The 22,827-nt window shown below is 37.2% G+C and overlaps 1 protein-coding gene across 1 annotated transcript; it reads right to left on the minus strand.

Moving 5' to 3' along the window:
* Nucleotides 1–232: 232 nt before the first annotated feature.
* On the minus strand, nt 233–10,961 carry LOC140167899 (DC-STAMP domain-containing protein 2-like). Its single transcript, XM_072191188.1, has 8 exons — nt 10,850–10,961; nt 8,394–8,711; nt 7,813–8,000; nt 6,983–7,262; nt 5,420–5,583; nt 4,299–4,454; nt 3,437–3,728; nt 233–2,500 (listed from the first exon to the last, which is right to left on the minus strand). The coding sequence occupies exons 1-8, from the start codon at nt 10,878–10,880 to the stop codon at nt 1,203–1,205; spliced, it is 2,727 nt and encodes a 908-aa protein (XP_072047289.1). The 5' UTR covers nt 10,881–10,961; the 3' UTR covers nt 233–1,202.
* Nucleotides 10,962–22,827: the final 11,866 nt, after the last annotated feature.

Consider the following 22,827-nt stretch of genomic DNA (forward strand, 5'->3'; position numbering starts at 1 on the left):
TCATCCTCTGGTCAGAACTAGACAGAACATTTAAGTTACTTTTCCAAGTGTAATAATGTACCTAATTAATTGTTCTAAATTTCTAGTATTATTTTAAAGTACAGCAAACATTAGTTGTCAGGTAGATGAAATATGTGAGTATGTTAATTTTCCAATGTAAACCATGGCAATAAGGGGAAATACAAAACACCATAACTCAACTTTAATTTACGATAATTAATTCATATTGGTATCAACACGTCCCGAATTTATTGTTCTAACTTTTCAATATCATTTTAAGCAAAACATGTAATACTGCGTAAAATAAGACAATGTTAAGGGGTAAGCACATACAAACCACCGTAGCTCAACATTTGTATAGCTATTACATTTAAGGTTAAATAATACACAAAGACCACTGATGGGAATTTGTCTTGTGCTTTCACCAGCGGGATCATCAGTGTTGATTGCCACCTGTCTTGGGGAGTTTCGGCCCTCTTATAATCAAGACTCCCTCGAGGTGGGGGGCAAGCAGTGAAAGAAACACCACCTCCCGCTGGTGAGCTACTAATAAAACTAAAAATATGCTTCTAGCATCAGTTGCTAAAATTAATAATCTGCTTCTCAGAAAATGAAACAGGCACAGGCCAGCTAACCAAGATAGAAGATCAAGCACCAGTTAGCACCCATACTATGTCAGCATGAAAAAGCAAGACGCTTAAGCATAAAACTCTCACTTGTATTAATTTGTGTACAATTGATAGATTTTCACATCTGATCTTTTCATTCACCGTACTCCCTCTGTACTCTGTTTTCTTACCAAGTACGGGCTTTTTGCGATCAATAAATTGGTAGATTCTAAGATCAGAATTGTTCAGTATTAAAGTGAGCCATTATAATGCCATTAAGATATATTGCATGCAATACTATAAGCCTAAGTATACTTTACCGTTACTGTCACTAATTATATAAACTTTTTATGACCGTTTACTAGTATTTTGATGTAATAAACATCAGTATGATTTCGAGTTCAACTGAATGCGTTCATCATGATAAACATGATAATGGCATATTTTTATTTATCAAAAATCGACTATGGCACAGTCTAAGAACAGCTTCGAAGAAGGAGATCAGGAGATGCAGCCAGATGGTAGCTAATCGTCACTCGTCAGTTGTGACGGCGGCCGAAATAGTTCGAACTTTAGAAGGCCTTCGCAGTCTTATTAGAGCCGTGCTTCACTGGTCTGTTCAATAGTTGAATAATTGTGAATGTCTTCAAAACGCTCATCGCAAATTGTGCATGTATTATTCGTTCCTTGCAGACACTCTTCACAATATTTTCCTTTGCACCCGACACATTGATTAAAGGTGCCATCGTCATCACTGTCACATCCAAAACAGAGCGTCTGTTCTTCGGATATATGCAGGATCTTGAAGATCTTCTTGCAGATTGGATAGCGTTCTGCCAGATAAACACGAATGCTGACTTTTTGTTTTGCATCATGTTCTTTCTTCTTCTGTTTAATAATATCCTTCAAAACCTTGGATAATGTTTGTCGCTTCTTTAGTGTGTCGTTGTAGATGAAATAAAGCCGTTCCATCTCGCGTTCTGGGTAGAAATATGCAGCAATACGTGGTCTTAATCTAAGCGCATATGCTTGAAACAATACCATAAAGGTTGCCATTAAGTAGCAGATACCTATACCGATTGATAAGACGTTGTCTGGTGGACTCCCATCCGGCAGACATCTAGTATTATCATACGATATATCAAAGCTGTTACTATATCTGAACTCTCCAAAAAACTCACGAATGAGATAAGATATGACACTTTTTCCAGGAATGTCCAGCGTCAACCCACTCTCTCCTGTTACATCCGCCTGTATCGATCCATGTTTTCTTATAATTACCAATAACCAATAAAAGCCATTATCGACCAAAATAAGAATAGTTGCAATACAAATATGAGTCATAAGGGTAACTACACCAAGCTTAAATAAACCTTTCTCAGTCTTGCTGAGTTTCAATGACGTAGCATCAATCAAACGAACTTTTTCGGATTTTTTCAACGGTAACAATGTCTTTTTACCACTCTCTTTTTGGGCTTTATCTAATTCTATAAACTTTTGTGTAAGATAAAAGTTATCAAATTTATCCTTGGTACGATAAGCTGTATGATACCTGTACGATCTATATAGGAGAAAAATTACCGACGAAGCTACTAATTTTTCTAGAATTGAGAAAACATATCCAATGATTTCAATGGCGTCATCAATATCTTCTTCGATAGCGTCTTGAATGTTTTCAAACGTATCGCTTTGGTTGGCTCGTTGATCAAAGTAAGTTGAGAAGTCAATTTCGGCAAGAAATTGGTCGGTAATCAGGCTGATTGCATCATTGAGCGTTTCACCCACGACCGCTGGAGCTTGACACAGGGTATCTAGACTGCTGGTCACGCCTTTACATAAGGTGCTTGTTGCGTCTGCTACCGGATCGAATACATCACATACAGCATCAATACCTTAAACAAACAAACGAAGAAACAAACAAACAAAATTAACACGTATGTAAGTAGAAAACGGAACAAAAGCATACTTCTTAGATTTATCAAGAATTGGATAACTTTATTGATCTTTATTGATTTTCTTCATTATTTCTTAGGATCATCAAGGGGATTTTACATCGAGAAAGACAATGGGGTATTCCAGAAAAGTGCACACCCCCTATAGAGGAGTAAGTTTTCAACATGTTCGATACAGGAAATGTCTGTATTTCTAAGATTCCTTTCTCAAAACGACTGGAATTTTCCAATATCGCTGAAAAAAGCTTGGAAATGCAATGAAATAAATGGAAAATCACGGAATTGTCCAAAATAAGCTGTCCAATTGAGGATTCCTGAGTGAACTATTTTTGCTGCTGGATTTGTGTTATGTCTTGGACACTGTAAAAGTCTAGATTTCCAACAATCACGACTGAAAAAAAAAGTTCGGAAATTCGAACTCCTCTATAGGGGGCGTGGATCTATTTTCTGGAATAGCCGAATTTGTGCTCGATTCAAGTATTTGGTAGTTTGCCTCCATGCTTGGTTTAAATTGCTCGTATTACATAATAATAATATTATCATTATTAATACTTTCTCGCAGAATTGGTGAAATACGGTGACACTTGTTGTGTTTGGACCAACAATTCTCTTTTTCAGTATATCGTACGTGACTTAACAGATTAGTCAATAAAAGCACAATCGATTATGAAACTACCAAGAACCATGCGCTAAGAGATACATTCAAAACTCAACCTGCGGTCGATGCCGGTTACGGGCGGTTCCGTCAGGTTGTAGCCGGTATCCTTTGTTCTAGACAATGGAGTGTGGGCAAACGTCAGTCGAGTTTTGACTATAACTGTCATACTGCTGCTGGGTTATTTGTACATGCAAATTCATAACAACAGTTGTCCTTACCTGGAATATCAGGAATATCAGGAATATCCGGAATATCAGGTATATCCGGAATATTCGGAATTGGAATATCTGGAATTGGAATATCCGGAATTGGAATATCCGGAATTGGAATATCAGGAATTGGAATTCTCGGAATTCCGATTCCAAAATTATTAGGGAGTGCTCTTCTGCAGTCTCGTTTTATATCGGTAATGTCAGACCTGACGTCATCGCAATCGTTTTCGGCTTCCTTCGCTATGTCTCTACAATCATCAAATACTTCAAGCACTTCATTAACGGCATTCTTAATATCCTGAAATAAATCAAAATTTAAAACCTCTATAATGACTGAATTTTATGGGCATTGAAAGATCAGATCAAAATGAATATAACAAGAAAGCGTTATGCTTATGTTTGAAAGTTGATATTGAACACACCATTTAAACAATTTGTCACACAAATAAGGAAAAACACCCAAAAACTTGATGATAATCTCATAAACGAAGTGCTTTCGTATGGAGCACCCACCGCTCCATAAAACCTAAATGTGAAATGTGAGTGTGACATGTTGAAAAATCTAACCCATATTTATATATCTTCTTTATCCGACGGATCCGTCACTAAATTTAATTTTTCGATCTTCTCCAGCGTGCTTCTGTAGCTCAGTTGCTAATAATACAAAGGTCGTCGGTGCAAATCCGGCCAGATGCACTGTTTTTCAACATTTATGTGCGCTGGCTGCTCTGGGTAATGATTAAAATGCGTTCTTTCAGATAGATTATTTACTATGCATAAACTTTACGGTATTTTAAAAATGGGTTTTTATTTATATTTCCTTATTTTTATTTGTTGGCGAAGCCATTATAATAGCATGTTTACTTACGTTCAGGCCATCACCGAGCGGTCGAAGTCCCAATACTCCCTGCACCCCGTTCACAAAGTCTTGTAGGTTGCCGACAGTCGTCTCTAAGTTCATTACGTATTGGTCGTAGACTTCCGAGGCTATTTGCTGTATTCGTTGGCTTTGGTTGTACGCAAGCTATATACAAAGAAGGCAATAATACAAGCAAAATAAAATACACACGTCTAGGTACAACGTGCTTGTAGGTACAACGTGTGGCCCTTGATTGGTTTAAAGCAAAACTGTCAAGAGATTACATAGGAGGTTTTAACGTGTACAAGGCTAATGGGATATTCCAGAAAATAGAATAGGTGCATACCCCCTCTATAGAGGAGTAAAATAAAAGAAATGTCTGGATTTCCAGGTTAGCTTTCTGAAACCGACGAGAATTCCAGTTGCCAATGTTACTGGAAAAGCTTGGAAATACAATAAAATGTATAAAAGATCAAGTAATTGATTCGATTTGAAATATCATTTGTAGGATTTTTCATATTTAGGTATGTTGAGAGTCTGGATTTCTGATAATCATGACTGGACAAAAAAGTCCGGAAATCCAAACTCCTCTATAGGGGATATGCGTCTATTTTCTGGAATACCTCAATAGCTGCCGTACGCGTAGAAGTAAGCATTAGCATGGACGACAACATACCGCGTAAAAGCCTTCGAAGTCTCTACTTCGAAGTCTCTAACCGCGTATTTTTACGGTTTATCGCGTAATTGCGAAGGCACGCAAAGCTCACTCGCGTATACGCGAAGGCTCGCAACGCTGGCGGGATTGATAGACACGGCACGATTAAACAATCGGCCCTCATGAATATGCGAGAATTCACAGCATACAATACAATTGAACTTTGACTGTTGATACATGATCTGTAGTAGCCTGTGAGCTTTAGAGCGCAAAAAATCGCAGTGTCTCAATTCACATTTCGGTTTCCCAAAAACCTCAACAAAAAACTCTCACACTGCGTTACTGTCGAGTTTATGACCGAGGGTCCCCTGGTGCGTGCGTAGTAACGATGTACGCGTTGACGATGTAAGTTTTGCAAAGGGTATAGGGAATGAACGAAGTGGTATGCATATATTATTTTATACCGTGTCCTTACCTCTGCACTACAACTCATGGAGTTTGACACTTCATTAGCATTAAGGAAGATGTTATTGATTGGTCCATTAAGAAGCAATGTCACCACGATGGCTAAGAATGCAGCTCTACCTTGCTTTGTACACACGGATGGGACCATTAACAACGCCACACATCTTCCTCTCACTGTAAAAAAGACAGATAATCAAACAATAAAGACATTTTATCATCTGACGATGATGGCTTTTTCTATCATACCATGCAGTGTCGTAGTCAGCTTTTTTCATCGGGGTAGGGATGGGTGGGAATGGGGTGATAAAATAAAATATTTCTTCGCGATTTTGGTGGTCAAGGGAAATATTCCTGGTGCCTGATGCGCATCAATTTGGTCCAGTATTTATCAGTGGAGGATGTCTATACCGCATATGGTTTTTTACAAAGATTTCGTAACAAAGTCTAACTGTTACCAAACAAGGCACTATTAGGAAAATCCCTGTCAATCTTAATTTAGCTAAACCTAACACTATCCAAATCTCCTCATTTCGTGTTCAAGTTGTTCAACATTCTCTCACATTCCCCGTACCAATTGTAATCTCTTGGCAGCTTTGATTTTGTGTGTGGCTACTGTGCCATTTCCATTAGCTGCCCTTATTCATTGCACACTGTACGACCACATCTTGGGAATAGGGTGACGCGGTCGTTTTTATTCCGGGCCCGACCGATCTAGTGTGGAAATACTTATAGGTGGCACTACTATATAGTATCAGTGGGAGTGGTCTAGTTCGTAAACACATAATCTGATTGGACAATCGCATTATTTTGGGTGCCGTATATCAGGCCGTAGACGACCCCATGTCATCATGAGTGTTGATAACGCGTAACACGCTTGCAGAGGTGCGCGAATATATCGCGTTGTATGCGTTGACTGGTGCGGAACCTGTACGCGCAGTAGAATACGTGAAGTTGTAAACAAGTTTCGTTCATTTTATAATAAGGGGAGTTTTTATGACGGTAACTTAGTTTTTGCTTTAAAAAATAGTTTACAGTTATTAAAATAATATCTAACTGACTAAGAACTTTTTTATCTTAGTGGATATCGGCTGCGCCGGCATCCACTACTCAAAATAGTGGACCTGCCTGTCGTCTATCACACGGTAGAGGATAGTAAAACAAACATTCCTATCGTTTATTCTCTAACTGCACCTGGTGGCACCCATCTCATCTCCAAGTGTGGCTAGATGGTAAATCAATAGCATGCAAGGATATAAAGGAAAGGATTCAGCATTTGGCTCAGTTGCCGCGCCATCCGTATTAAACTATATAAAGATGCAACTGAACCCCCAGCTGCAGGAGATCTGTGTATATGACTCCATTAGACGCATTGGGCTATTCCAGCTGATATCTAAACAATCTCATGGAAGACACAACCTTCGTCTCCCATACAGGGGTGCAGATTACAAATGGAGTCACATATTCAGGGAACCCCATCCCGGAACTCCATTTAAAATTCACACTCCCTATGTGGGGGGTTAATATCTTGTCTTCTATACGGGGGTGTATGGATCTCCTTCCTACGCATGCTCACCTGTGAATGCGAGACACAATGACATCAACAATGTGGACACAGCGGTGATAATAAAGGCAGTAATGAGTCCATAGTTCAGTCCGTAATACAATCCGATCATCAAAATCACTCCCAATAGAAGTCCTGTCATGAAACCAGCCACCGCCTTCAATCTTTTATTCGTGCCTCGTTCGCTACGAAAAAGATCATTGAGTACATCTCTGCTGCCAGTGCCATAAATGGGCTTCATAGATTTTGTACTCGCTGGGTCAATGGAGGAACCAGTTGTTTGTGGTTCACCCTGTGCATGGATAGAAAATTAACAAAAATAGTTTAAAATTGTACAAACAATTGTTGTCGGTAAGACTATCAGGAGTTCTTAATATAGACCAGTGTTTATGTTGAAGGTTTGAAAGTGTTCTGGCATACCTGAATGATATTGAACAAATTTGGCTGGGGTTGCCCTCTTCAAAGTGTCAGGCATTTTAGAAGGGGTCAATTAAGGTCAAACAGATTTAAAAAAATAACCCAATTCTTAAAAACAATATACCAGATTACTCGTCTGGTCATAAGGAACCCAAAAATGTATAATATGCGATTTTCAATTACGACGCAATGTGCAGAAATGTGATATAGGTCAACGCACTTAAGATTAATATAAAAATAATCCTAATCAATATAAAAATGTCACTGAATCAGAAAATATAAATCTTAAATTATATCACAGAGGGAGATGCAATTTCCCGATAAGGTCACACAATTATCAGGTAATCCCATTTGAAATTTACACTCCCTGTGTTGAAAATTACTGTCATGTCTTCAATAGGGGGTGCAGGAGTTCAACTCTGTACCTGAACGGAGTTTCCATTTCCATCCTCAGTTGCCCTCTTTTCAGCGCGTCCTACATCGTAGGCATTCAAAGTTGTGCCTCTATCTAAGGTGAATGGCTTTCGATTTGGTTGTGGCGTGTAAAATAATTTCTTCTTCACCGGGGATCCGTCAGGTTTAGAAGATAAAACAGAGTCATTTGTACTCAAACCTGTAATGAGAATCACCAGTAATATTGGAATATGTATTATATGTCAGGATATGGAAATGAGAGTACGAATATCAATAGTAGTTCGCTTCGTGGATTCATTAAAGACCCATTCAAAACTTTTCTGTTCCAAACGATCAGCAATTATATAAATTATATACCGATTTGCGCAATATATCTTGTCTATTGCATAAAAGACATTAAGAATAAACCTCTATGAAAGTGTAAAATGCTATCATCGGTGAATACTTGGTGTCTACTGTACCATCTTAAATTCGTCCGCCTTGTCGAGCGATAAGAAAAAAAAGATGGACCTTATTACTGTTTTTAAAATGGTAAAGTGATTGTATCTAATTTTTCATGTTTTTTTTTTTTCAATTATCTTGGTTCCTATACCTTGATGCAGACCTGGGCTCTTCGCTCTGGATTTCTCTAGTGTGTGTAGCTGCTCCAAATCAGCCGCATTAGTATCTGACTTCCTTCTTCTTCCCTCTCTACAGGCCGGTGGTTGAAGTGCTTTTCGTTTAGGGGTCAGAGGTCCACTAGGTGGCACAAGATCAGGTTTGTAATTCTCATGGATGTGTTTAGTATTTATGACATTACTAGCCTTGGATGCGTTGTTACTCGCTGGTGGTTTAGGAAGTATAAATGGTTTGTTTCTGGGATTAACCTTTGTAGCCTCGTCCATGATAAGTTTTTGGAAATTTATCGCACCTGTATATCAATTATTAATAATAGATGATCAAAACATTTGGGCATTTTAATACTTAATAGTACACACAGACCGTGCGAAAATGATATTAGTATAGAGTACATAAACAGGGTAACAATATGTGAACATTTCATGTGAATCTTACATTCCGTTCTTAAGTTATTGACAAAAATGTAATTTCAGATATATTTACATCTGATTTAGACAATCCTGGCGAAAAAGGTTGCCCCACCATAGCATTTTATAATTGTCCAACATCCTTCTCCGCTCTCCTGTTGCAATGTTGATTTGAACCACATCGTCAATATTTCGGCATTACAATTATTCTCCCAACATTGCAAAAAAAATGAGCATCGGGAAAGGGATACTGTAAGCTGAATGTACACTTTCAGCTACTTTACAAATATATATTTATGCAGAAATACCACATACTTAACTCTGGCTATAGTGTAAGCTTTTAAAGCGATAATGTGTGATTTGCTCTACAGCGACGCTCTCAATTTTTGTTGAATTTCTACTTTTTGCATACTTTGTAATGCCCAATGGTGTACTAAAATACCATGTGAAAGACTAAGCCTACAGTGCTTTAATTACAGTAAAATTTAAGTTTTTATATAAGTTTTTATAATAAAACCGGAGTTCACCGGTTTTATTCAGAGTTCACTGATCGAGTGGTGGCTAAACACACCGAGTGCGTGTGTATTATTGAATCATTGAATTAGTGACGTATAAACTGTGTGCATATTGCTATTTGTCTTACGTCTTGTTTGTTCGTCCTTGCTGTGTGAAGTTGCGCAAATTTTCATGATGATAATACGACCGGCAAGCTAATACACGCTTTGTAAACGCTAATATAGCAATTTTCTTCGTTTTACCTCATTTGTTTATTCATTTTTTCCCGACTTGACCGTGAATATTTTGTCGACAAATGTTCCATGCTTACCGACAGTCGGGAAAATTGTTCCAGATATTATAGAAAATTAGGTCGGCATTTGAACAGAAAAAAATAGAAAATCTGGGTCGGTCGGACCCGTAGAACGTGGTTTTCTTTTTTCGTCGCCTAATGTGGCGAACTTGACAATGCAGGTCTGAATGTGCTTTTCTTGAAGTTTTACATAAGAAATAGGCAAAGCATAAGCAATTATTTTACATGAGGAATAGGCAAGGAAAACTCGGCCAGTATAAGAAGAAAATATAAAATAAATAAATAATAAATGTAGATATTTATATAGCGCTTTATGCCGTAAACAGCCTCAAAGCGCTTTACATTTATTCCGCCGTCATTAGAATATGTCGGAACCACGTTTGCAGCCTACAAGTGGCGCAGGGTCCATCAGTACAACGACTGTGACTACCCCTAACAGCTTCCCATTGCACCTGGGTGGGGTGAGGCAAGCGAGGCAAAGCGCCTTGCCCAAGGGCGCAACACGGTGGTGGGACGGGGAATCGAACCCACGCACGTCGAGCAAGCTCTCGGATTATGAGTCCAAGGCCGTAACCACTGAGCCACCGTGCCCTTTAATATCCATTCCATTAGATACGGATTATTTATTGGTCAGTGTGTTTGTTGAACTTGAACTGTTTGAACTTGCAAGCAGGAAATGGTAAAGTCTAGGGCGTCCGGAATGGCTATCAATTGGTAAATTTTAAATAAATTCTTTTAAAATTATATATCGCCCACTAGCACAATCAAGCATCTATGATTATGTTTCTACGAAAATATTATTGACACTAAAAGCGCGTTGATGATCTGTTGATTGAGGGATTCAATCATGTTTCATCGTTGTTCATCACCGATTAACAACGATGCATTCGCGTCGTCTGCGTGCTTTACCAAGCGTATACAGTAAACCACGCATGCAGCTGCGCCGGAATTTCTACTATCTTCGTATCATATTATCGATTTTACGGCATCAAAGATTCGTTAGCACTTTAACATTACTGGAAATAGAATGACACTAGAATAACGTAAATATGGTACATCAAATATTCTACGTCAAATACTTGGAGTCTGTAGTGGCCCTAGACGCGCGGTATTGTTGATTGAAACAATCTATATGCTTATAGACGATGTTTTACGGTATTCATTTACTCACTTTGCATTAAATAATCATAGAATTAATAATATACGATAGCTTACCTGGATAAGTTGCTTCCTTGGAATGATTCATTGCGTTAGCCAAATGTGTCTACAATTCAAACAAAGGACATCATTTTCGCGTAAAAGATCTACAAGCTATTATTAGATCGGAACGTCCATAAATAAACGCAAGTTGAGATTTGAAAATATTTGATTTTGTGAGTAGATTTTATACATGTTTACGTCCGGTATTGGTGGAATCACTCTAGGTGAAGTACCTCTTGATAGCCATATTGAAAAGGATCTTAATTTTAATTGGCTTACTTCTAGTTTTATTATTACCGTGTGGAAAACTATTAAACGTGGTTTGAAAATCCATATAAGGTAGATGTGTAAATGAAGGCACAATGTAATGAAGTATTTTTAACTTCAGAACTAAAAATGAAAGAAGGATGGGTGAGTTTAGTTCCTGGTTGAACCATGAAATAATCGAAATTCCCTCATCCGCCTCCTGGTTGATCATTCGGAAATTGTTTAAAAATGAAGTTAATCCTGCAGAACGATGTATTGCATATGAAAGATCCAAATCATAATAATTGTAAGATTATTACGCTCCATTTCAGAAAAATACAGCACTAATTTGTGTGGGATTAAAAAAAAAATTGTATCATTTTCTGCCAAATGAAACATAGCTCAATCCTAATCATTCAGTTAGTTCTAATTGGCAGCAAAAGTCAATTTTCACTATTTGGCCAAATTTATTAACTTAGGGCATTTTAAGGTGTTGTTCACATGTTGTGACAATCAAGTCTAAATACTTTTACGAAGTCTAATTTTAGTTTATACTTTTTAATTTTAAAAGACGTGTTCTATTCTTATAACCAATCATTTAATTAAAGTAACACACAAAAAAAGTGAAAATTAGAGCAACATCGCGACATATAATCACGATTTTGAATGCTTGTTCCAAGTCTTTGATTTTTGTGACTCGATTGTCAGTAATTGCCGGTGCATTTATCTCCAAATTAGTACTAATTAAATATTATGTTTTACTTTGCAGAATTTGCTAATGTTTTTTAATCTTAAAAGAATAGCGCTGTATTTTTCTTAAAGTTAAACAGAAGTTAAACAGCTAAAGTTAATATTGTTTATTACTTGCTTATGCTAGTGGTTTAGGTTATGACCATATCTTTACTTAAGTTTACTTCCTTCACACCAAGGACTATTACCTTATTTTAACTCAAGTTATTTCCTGCACACCAAGGACAATGACCATATCTTTAAGGATACGCTTGAATTTTGCGACATCTGCACACAAAATTGAGGCACGTAGCCCCCTTATTTTCATATATTGATTTTAAGCGCTCTTTAGCAAAGCATAGTTCATTAAAGTTACAACCGTATAAAACAGGCGAAATCAGTACTTAAAATATTGTAAGGAACACTTTCAAAATCTACATTTTGGTCAAAAAGTCTGCTTGAATAGGTCGTTTTCAGCAGCTTTTTGACATTCGCGTTGCTATAAAAATTGAATTGCGTCATCCTGTTGACTAAGTGTTTTTAGGAGACGTGTTAGCTTTCGTTCGATATAAAAAGAATTCTGATTGGATAAACGGAACACTTGGAGGTTTGGACAAAAAACAACTTCAGATGTCTATTTCCCACTAGATCTCTCACAGCTTTTAAAATGCTATGCACTCAACCGTGTAGTGTAACACAGAGCTAGAAATGTTTGTGTACTCGGGTGTATCGAGGTGGAAACTGTGCATAGATACATTTATAAGAGAATCACGTCACTCTTCCTCATACATACATTCTCCCAGCCACATGTTCCTAACATAACATAACATGAATATTTTTTAAAGGGAAATTTAGTTTGGCAGAGGTGGGGCTCGAACTCACGACGCACCGTTATCGTGAATTCTGAAGGAGCCTAGCGCCTTAGACCGCTCGGCTACATGACTGATTGGTATTCATCGTGAAACTTTTTAGAACATATAATTGCAACTTCAACATAGGCTTACCACTTGACAAGCAAAGACAGAAAATTTATCATATTTTGGAATTTTATTTGCTTAAGGGGGTACTACACCCCTGGCCAATTTTGTGCCTATTTTTGCATTTTTCTCAAAAAATATAGCGCATTGGTGACAAGTAAAATATGTATATTATAGGGGCAAGGACTACAACTACTGCACTGAAAATTCAGCAACTCAATGCAAGTAGTTATTGATTTATTGATCAAAAAGTGGTTTTCCCTCATTTTTGACAAAATTGTGCAAGGGTGTAGTACCCCCTTAAAAACATTAATGTGTATTAATAGTGCTCAATTGTTGATAACTGCGTCTTCTACATACAGAAATCCGACAGTAAATGGGCCTTTCATACATGCATGTTTTGCTACTCCTATATGTGGGTCAATATTATGGAGCCTACCATTTTTCGTGTATACACGGTCTGGAGTTTTTGCAATTTATAGTAGAAGTCCGCGTAGGTCCACAAAGTTTCTTTCAGATATTAAGGTTACACGAAGAAACGTATAAAAAACTTATAAAAGACGTATAAAGTTGTTCTCTTAAACCGCGTTTTCTCAGCAATCAAATATCTCATTGAGTCAAATGTTGGTGCATGGATGTATCTTTACATTAATTTTGTGTGTTTATACACATTTTTAGAATCCGTTTGAAAATCCTTCGTTTAAATCATTTTTACGCACCGTGTTCACAAGATCAAAAACGCGTTCCATGCAGTTTTTTTCAAATGTTCGCTCCATATAAAACCACGCCGAGTGATTGTTTTCTCCTTTTATGTATTGTACTACAAATCGAACAAAGAAATAATGTTGCCATGGGGAAGAACCAAATACAGTACCGATTAAATTTTATTAGCCCGTTTTGGGGAACAATTTTCGAGAATCTTGTACCACAAAACACTGTTATGTTCGGGTTATGTTACATTATCGATATCTGGATTGTGGAACGTTAATTTTGATTTCTAACTGCCTACATTATTTCTCAAATGTCTGTCGCTTACTTTACCATTTGAATTTCACTCCAAATTTAAGCTACTTTTTAAGGTTTTTCGCCATCGATACCTCCGACATTTACAGCGGTATTGAGCTTGTTTATCATAAGAGCCTGTTATACACTATTCCATAATTGTCAGTTTGAGATCAATTATTTCTATATGTCTCCAGTAGCTCAACCGGTTAGCGCGTTGGACTCACGCTGGACTATATAATGCTATAGTTTTGAGCTGGGAAACTTTGGTACGTGTTCGAGTCCCGATGTGGTCCATTCCAATTCCATTTAGTTTAATTTATTTTCTCTCACTTTTTTTCTTCTTGTTTCTTGTTCGTTTCTTTCTTTCTTTCTGTCTGCAGCGATTGATTGTTTTTTCTCGTTTTTTTTTTCATAATATAAAATTCAGGAATTTTTAGGCTTATACTAGTCTAATAGATGGCCTATAAATATAGGCCATATTTATACAAATTAGAGGTAAAAAAATATTGGTTGTTGGTTTTGTTATTGTAGTTATTGTTGTAGACCTATATATTGCATAATCAGGGTATAAATATGCCTACTAGGCCTACTGCAGCCTATAGAAGCATTGATTTATTTCACGACAGATTTCATCCAGGATCATTTTAAAAATTGAAAATTTGGAAAATCCAAAGGAAAATTGCCGAAAACGGCTGCCCACAATCACCCCCCATCAGCCCATATGGTCATATCATGGTCGCCCTATCCCCGCAACATATAGGATGACTCACGAGCCGCGGTTTGTCCGTGGCCCTAGTTCAGATTGATACACTTTTGTACGCGTGAGTTCATTCTTTTCTGCATGGCTGTTTACATTATTAACTTACGCCCCTCTGGAATCAAGCCTTGAAAATCAATTGTATTTAACCTTAAGGTGGTACGAAAGGCAAAATCAAGTTGCTCTGATTGAGATTAAAATAGACTTGTTGCAGAGAGATATGCAAAATAATCTTAATTCTAAAATTTGAACCAAATCGGACAAACGGTTTTTGAGATATTGCTGTTGAAAGATTCTTTGTATTCTATTGTTTTTGCCAATATATTGATGAAGTTAATGAAGAAAAGTGGCAAAATGTGCTCATTAATATTAATTTTTGCCAATATTTTGCCAATATTTTATGAATAAACCTTCATACTACTTTTACCTTTTAAATTTTGACCTGAAACTTTGCCAATGTGTCTCTATGACCTAAACCTTTAATATGTGATTTTCCCGCAAATCTAATTTGCATATTTGCATAATTAATTAGCCTTAAGTATAATGCTAATTAATTATGCAAATTAGATGGGCAGGAAAATCACATGGTAATGTTTTAGGCCATAGAAACACATTGGCAAAGTTTCATGTCAAAACCATATAAAATAAAAGTAGTATGAAGGTTTATTCATAAGATATTGGCAAATATGAATATTCACGAGCACATTTTGCCAATTTTCCTCATTAAGGGGGAATAACACCCTGATTTTCATCAGTACCCCTCTTCTTTTTTTTCTTGCAAATTTATAAAGTACATATATATGTTCATCACCTCATGTCATGAACTTATAAAATATATCTACATACAAAGTGTTTTTAAACCATTTTAGTAAGCCATTTTAGCCCTATATATTTTTTGTTTACTGTAACCTAGTAACTGAGATGTGTGTTTCATAACAAACCATATAATTTATTCTATTGAACATGTCCAAGTAGAATACATGAATAGAATACATTAAATCCTTTGTTATACTATCTATAGAAATGTACTCACTGATTATAACACTGAATAAATTAAATACCCTAATCTCTTCCACATAGACAATTTAATACCACCACATGTATGTATCTTGTATAATGTGTTGTTAGGAAAAGAGATTAAAAAAGGCTATAAGGTCATCAAAGGTCAGGTTATAGGTCAATTGGTTCAGGCATTCAGGCATCAATTTTGAACACATGTGATAGTCTGTGCTATCATACATGTCACAATGAGGCATCAATTTTGATATTCTGTCTGTTACTGGATATATAATGGAAATTTGTGAGGTGGATATACTAAAATACCTTGGGATGTAAATGGTGAGTACCATTTATATTGCCTAGTTGAGATGGATTGGGCAAATAAATATAAAATAGTTACCAAAATCACAAACATGAAGCTTACGGAAAACTACCTAATACGGTGGTATAGATGACAAAAAATACATTCTTTTTCAACATTGCTGTAGTGTGGTTGTGGTAACCTGTTACCTATGGCTTAATTAAGTTTTAGTGAAATAGTGTCGCAAGTTCAAAATACAAAATATAGCTCAACATTGAAAATAGAAGCATTTTAACCAGTTCGTTTTTGATAGTTGTGGAGCACCAAGTTCATGAAGTCATAAAAGAAATCAGGGACCACTTATTCCCATTTTACATATCAACATTATTTCCCTAATGTGTTAGCAACACATATCCAAAATTTTAACGAAATCCGTTGATAGTAAGCTTTCCAAAATGAAGTGAATTTAAAACATCAGTGATGTACCACTTTTTGGCTTATACCATTAGAAGTATGTACGCGTCATTGAAACTGATGCCACCAATTGAACGAGAAGATTTGCCCCTTCATTTTGCATACCACTTTGTCCAATTTCTTTTCTCATTTCTTCACAAAATGCAAAAAAATGCAACAAAAATGCAATGGGTGTAGTACCCCCTTAACTTCATCAATATATTGCCAAAAACAATAGAATACAAAGAAACTAAAAACATGCATATCTTGACAACCGTATGTCCGATTTCCTTCAAACAAAAACTATTTTGCTCAGTGTATTTAGCTTAACTTATTCAATCTATTCAAATAGTTCTAAATTCAGTTTCTGTTTTCCAGAAACATCGTTTCGAACCCCCTTCAAAGATTAGATTCCCATAAAGACGAAACAGTAATCTTTAGTTGTGACGTAAAATTTACATAACATTTTCACCATCAATCCACTGTTCATTTCCACTATATTCAGAAGATATTTTGGTGTGTATAAAATTGAAATGAAGTGTTTGTTTCCAAGAGGTTTCCAATAGAGGCCCTGCATTCTTTTATCGATTGGCTCCAAACAAAGGATTTGAACCGGTGTCCTTCACCGTACCCAGGCAAAAATAATTCATGGGTATTCCCAAAATTCGCTACTGGCTGCTCTGCAAACCATGCCATGAACATGGCATGTTCATGCCGTGAACATGGCAAGACATTCTGATTTATGCCCATGAGTTACCCATGAATACCGTATGCCCTGAACATTTCAAGGCTCTGACTAAACGCATGACAAAAAAAAGCATGCCAGCATGTGTGAGCATGAACAACCCATCACAATTTCCCAAATTCACGAAAATTCATGCCCGTTGCTAGCAAAAATAGGGTATGTTCTTGGCATGTTCATGGCAAGATCTTGGCCTGTTCATGGGCATGACTCATGCCTAAATTTTTCTGGCTTTCTTAGAGATGAAATTGACATGCTCATTCCAAGATAAGTTGTCAGAAATATGAATACCAAGGAACTTGACAGAGGAAACTCTTTCAATCACCTGTTTATTCATATAAAGACACATGTTGGGAAAGGGGTCTTTCTTGGTTGAAATAACCATGAGCCTGGTCTTTAAAGCATTGGCCTTGAGATTGTTTTTGGAGATGTAAAGCTGGTGATGTCACTGTCATTGCTGATAGGTTTGTCGAGGGTGGTGTCATCCGCGTATAGTACCAGAGAACTGTTTGGAGAAAATGAAGACAAACAAAGATCATTAATGTAAATAAGAAAGAGTAGAGGCCCCAGGACGGAACACCAGACAGAGAACAGGAGTAGGGTCAGAAGAAACACCATGGACAGAAACAGATTGGGTTCTGCCGGAAAGGTACGACCTAAGTCAGCATAGAAGGGGGCCAGTGATATCAGCAGAACGAAGTTTGAGCAACAATGGATTGCGGGTTCGAACCCCGTCAGCGCCAACGTTAGCACTAACGTATTGTATCCCTGGACAAGACACTTGGTCTCATTTGTTGCACCATATCCAGTTGTATAATGGGGAGCTGTTAGGGATAGCCAATCATACCAGCGCTGTTATTATTGGATGCCATGTGGCGTGAAATATCCTAGTGGCAACGGAATCAATTTAAAGAACTTTGAAATAAAATAAATACATAAAAATATCTCGACAAGTGATCAGTTAAATGAACACTACATTATAATATGCAAGTTCGCATTAATTCCCTATGTTAAGCACATACACAGCCAGAAGTTTTGCAATTATCCAGACTCTGATATTGTCAATTTCTTCAAAGATGAACAATTTATCAGTATATTATTTACAAGGTTCTAAACGGACAATCCTGATGAATATATTTGCAAATTTATTAGTATTTTGTGAAATAATCTTAGAATGTATGCCCTGTTAGAAAGTTCGTGTCAAACAGTTGATGATATCTCCGAACTAAATGGATCGGGTGTGGCACCTAATAATTCCACAAGAGTCTTGAACCGAAACGATCAGTGTTCGGGTGTGGTACATAATAATTCCATGATACTGGTGAATCGATACGATCAGTGTTCGGGTGTGGCATATAATAATCCCATGATTAATTAATTAATTAATTTTACAGTGAAAAGGTGTAACTCAAAATTTTGCTCATTTCAACACCAAATTAGATCGTTTGTAATCATTAAATAACTGAGTGAGCCTCCTATAATAATAGCCATCGATTCACTAGCGTTCAGAGTGAATTCTTTCAAAAGTGATGCGGTCTGTATATTGCCTAGGTATATACATGGGACAGGTAAATACTAAAAAAAAACCTTGAATCTATTCACTGAGGTAAATACTAAGTCCTAAATCCGTTGTTGTTGTCGTCTCAGGGTAACTTTTGCACAGTTTGTATTAAAACAAAGTTCAATAAGGATATTATCCGGGATATATGATAAATGCATGAAGCAATCTTCTTTAGTTGCTTTCGCTAAACCATGGAATGGTATCAGCCTACATGTCTAACTTACTTACTCTTCATAAGGCCCGGGTCAATATTCATACTTTGGGTCCTTTACATATCTCGAAATGCCCAGAAGGTATGACCACCTTAAGACCCGGGTCAATATTCATATATTGGGTCCTTAATGCCAAGAAGTAGTATTACTCCCGAGTAGTGTCAAATGAAAGGGAGAAAAAAAGGAACGTAATAAAAATATTTTCCTGGTCGAGGGTGACACGCGTCAATATTGGCTTCTTTTCATCATATCTCAAAATGCTACGAAAGTATGACCACCTCCCCGAGTGGTCTCAAATGAAAGAAAAAAAAGAGGAAATAATTTAATAAAAACATTTCCACACTCTTTATAAGACCTGGAATAATGTTCCTTTCAAAGAACCGTCTCGTATTGTGTGCCTTATCTCCATCAAATATAGCTGAAACATCAACAAGAGAAAAAATACGAAACAAGTAGCAGTGGTATACCATAATATTCTACCCATGGTCCAGCTATGGTGCTATAACCGCTCTAGTTAGGACCGATCCGGGAATGTATGTATGATCAATACGAATGTTTAACGTAACTTGACCAAACATTACAACATTACTCCAATGCATGACCTCCATGGGAGTCTTCAAACATTTGGATGCTGACTTTCTCTATACCTACGTGCTGTTTTGGCAACCCATCAGTATACCGATTTTTCACAAATAGTACCCAAAATGCGCCCAAATTGGGTACTTTTAAGGGTAATGTTGCCCAAATGCGCCTAATTGTGCGAATTGGTCTTCACTGAAAACCCCGTACACCTTCAACTAGGGAGAATCCAATTCGGGACGACCTGTTTGTATCTCATTCTAAAACATTAACATGTCAAAGTTCGTTTTTCAAAACCAATAAAATACTGTTTTTCACTGACCTGACAGTTTCGGTGAAAAGACATACGAGGTGCTAGCAAAAGATCCTACTGCCTAATACAAACGTGAGTTGGTTTTTATTCTAACTAGATTCAAGACTGGGAATAAGATCACCAGAGCACAGTATGACTATTTTTACCCCACTGCGGAGAATATGCCCAGAATTTACGCCACGCCTAAAATTCACAAAGGCAACAAAGTCAGACCAATTGTTGACTATACTGGCTCAATTGCATATCAAACTTCCCGAGCCTTGGCTGACATACTTGCACCGTTAGTCGGCACAACAGAACATCATGTGTTAAATTAAAAAATCTCGCTGAGGACATGGCAGAAGGTTTCATTGAGGAAGGTAAGATATTCAACTCTCATGACGTGGTTTCATTGTTTACCAACACGCCCATCACGGAGTTGCTGGAGGTAATAAAGAACAGACTTCAGCAAGACACTACGTTGAAAAACCGCACCTTGCTTTCAGTGGACGATGTCATTGAACTTTTGCGTTTCGTCCTCACAACCACATACTTTCTGTTCAGGGGCAAAATTTTCAAACAAAGATTTGCGCAGCCATGGGCAGCCCTGTTTCACCGGTGGTGGCAAATTTATACATGTAGTTTCTGGAAGAAAAAGCTATCGCGTCCGCCCCTCTTGAGTGTAAACCGCGTATGTGGAAAAGGTACGTGGATGATGTTTTGGAGATTGTAAAATCTGATCAAGTTGACAACCTTACTGATCACCTCAACAGCACAGACCCCGCGTGCAGTATAAAATTCACCTACGAAAAAGAGCATGACGGTAAAATACCATTCCTCGACACACTCATAGTCAGAAAGTCAGACGGTTCAGTGCAATTGCTCATTTACCGCAAAGCTTCGCACACAGACCAATATCTGAATTTTGAGTCTCATCATCCAGTTTACCACAAGCTGGGTGTTGTCCAAACTTTAATGGACAGGATGAATAATTTAATTTCGGACGAAAATGACAAACAACAAGAAGAGGAAAAGATCAAAAAAGCACTTAGTCTCTGTGGCTATCCAAATTGGTCCTTCAAGAAGGTGAAACAACAGATTGCAAACAAACAGACTATGAAAACATCTTAGAAAAGTGAAAACAGCGAGAAATCCAAAGGACTGGTAGTTATACCTTATGTCAGCGGATTATCGGAGAACAGGATTATCGGTCAACAGGATTTGTCAAAAACATGGAATCGCTACAGCGATGAGACCCAACTCCACATTAAGGAAAATGCTCGTCCACCCCAAGGACAAGAGGGATCCGGACTCAACAACAGACTGTGTATATGAAATCCCTTGTTCTAATTGTGATCAGTCATTATGTGGGTGAAACGGGGCGACGATTTTCCACGAGATTAAGTGAACATATGAAAGAAACGGACAAAGTTACAGGTTTGAAAAAGAACTACACCCGTCAGACCAGAAAACAGTCGGAAAGTGAGCTTAGCAAATCTGCCATAGCCGATCACTCTGTACAACAAAATCACGTCATCGATTGGCAAGGGTCCAAAATTCTTAGCAAGGAAGGTGACGCGAGATCAAGAAGAATTATGGAGTCTATCTGGATAAGGAAGAAGTCCCCGCAAGTCATGAACAGAGACGAGGAGGCCCATTTTCTATGTCACATCTATGACCCAATCATCTCCGCGAGCAGTGCGCCCTCTACAGGCCGAAATCTGCCGGAGGTGTGTGGACATAGATCACTCTGATGAAGAGTGTCGCCCAAGACACTCGAAACTGTCAGGTCAGTGAAAAACAGTATTTTATTGGTTTTGAAAAACGAACTTTGTATTCTGAAAAAATATTTTCGTTTATAATATAGTTTATAATATCCAACTTAATAGTATTTTATTTGATTAAAAACCTTAGCAGACACATTGTATTGGGGTTTTATATTATACATTTTCCATTTACCAAATAATACAACTGAATATAAACACCTTAAATCGTTAGCTTTAATAAACTAAAACATGGGCAAAGCAGCACAGTAAACTCACTTAAGAAGAACCAAGGACATACCAACCAGCCCAAAATGACTTGCTGTAAATAAAAAGAGAGCAATAAACAACAAAGTAAGAAAGTAAGAAACATAATAAAAGGCATGAATAACCAAGAAAAATACATTTAATTGCAAGTATAGCAAGAGAAGTCCCGTACCACATCCACTTTGCCGACACTTACACAATCCATAGCCTATAGGTCAACCGGTAAAGCCCATTCCCTAAATAAAGTTTGTTATTTTACAAAGTTATCATTAAGGAATGCGTGATATTAATGCATGGTGCGTGTACTACTTTTCAATCTTTAAAGTAGCCAAACCTCCTCCATGGAGAAAGTGAAAAACGCGAAACGTGTACATATCTTTAAAAGAGCATATCTTCAAAAGTTGTGAGCCGATTGAAATATTTCTTTCGGTTTTTTTACATACCAAAATATATTTGATTAACTTTTAAGAAGGTTTTGCTTTTTGGGACAACCTGTATAAAACATAATAGTGAAAACGTTGAGTAAAAAGGAAACAGAGTTTAGTAAAATGTTATCAATATTGCGTTCCATTTGCTCCTTTCGTCACTTTGATCCCTTTGTACTCAACATTGAGTATATTTTTATTTTCCGCGAGTCAAGACTACATGGGACTTGGGGTTAAGGGGGTCATTTCCTTGTAGTCAATAACATGGAAATCGGTGTCGAAAACTACTTATAACAACACGATGTATTACAACAATAATCCATATTAAAAGGGCATCAGTCTGCATTTTTAGTTCTAGTTTAAAATCTATTAATCATCTAGGCTGATATTCCGAAAGCGGGTTTACGCTAAACCCAGGTCTAACTTAGAACTAAACCCAACTGGATATTCCTGAATCTATGGTCTATAAGTCTAAGACTTAAAAATTAGTGCAACGTTAGACCTGGCTGTGGGTAGGTTTAAGTCGGGACTAAAGCGGTTGTCTACATGAACATCACAAAGTGGAAGAATTTCACGGCTTGCAACTGGAAAAAAAAATGCACCAAAACAATGTTTCAAAACAACATTATGATAACAAAGGTATGAAACTTCAGCTTATTGTATCTATGCAGTTTTTAAAACTTAA

Source organism: Amphiura filiformis, chromosome 13 (assembly GCF_039555335.1).
Source record: "Amphiura filiformis chromosome 13, Afil_fr2py, whole genome shotgun sequence".
Lineage (NCBI taxonomy): Eukaryota > Metazoa > Echinodermata > Ophiuroidea > Amphilepidida > Amphiuridae > Amphiura > Amphiura filiformis.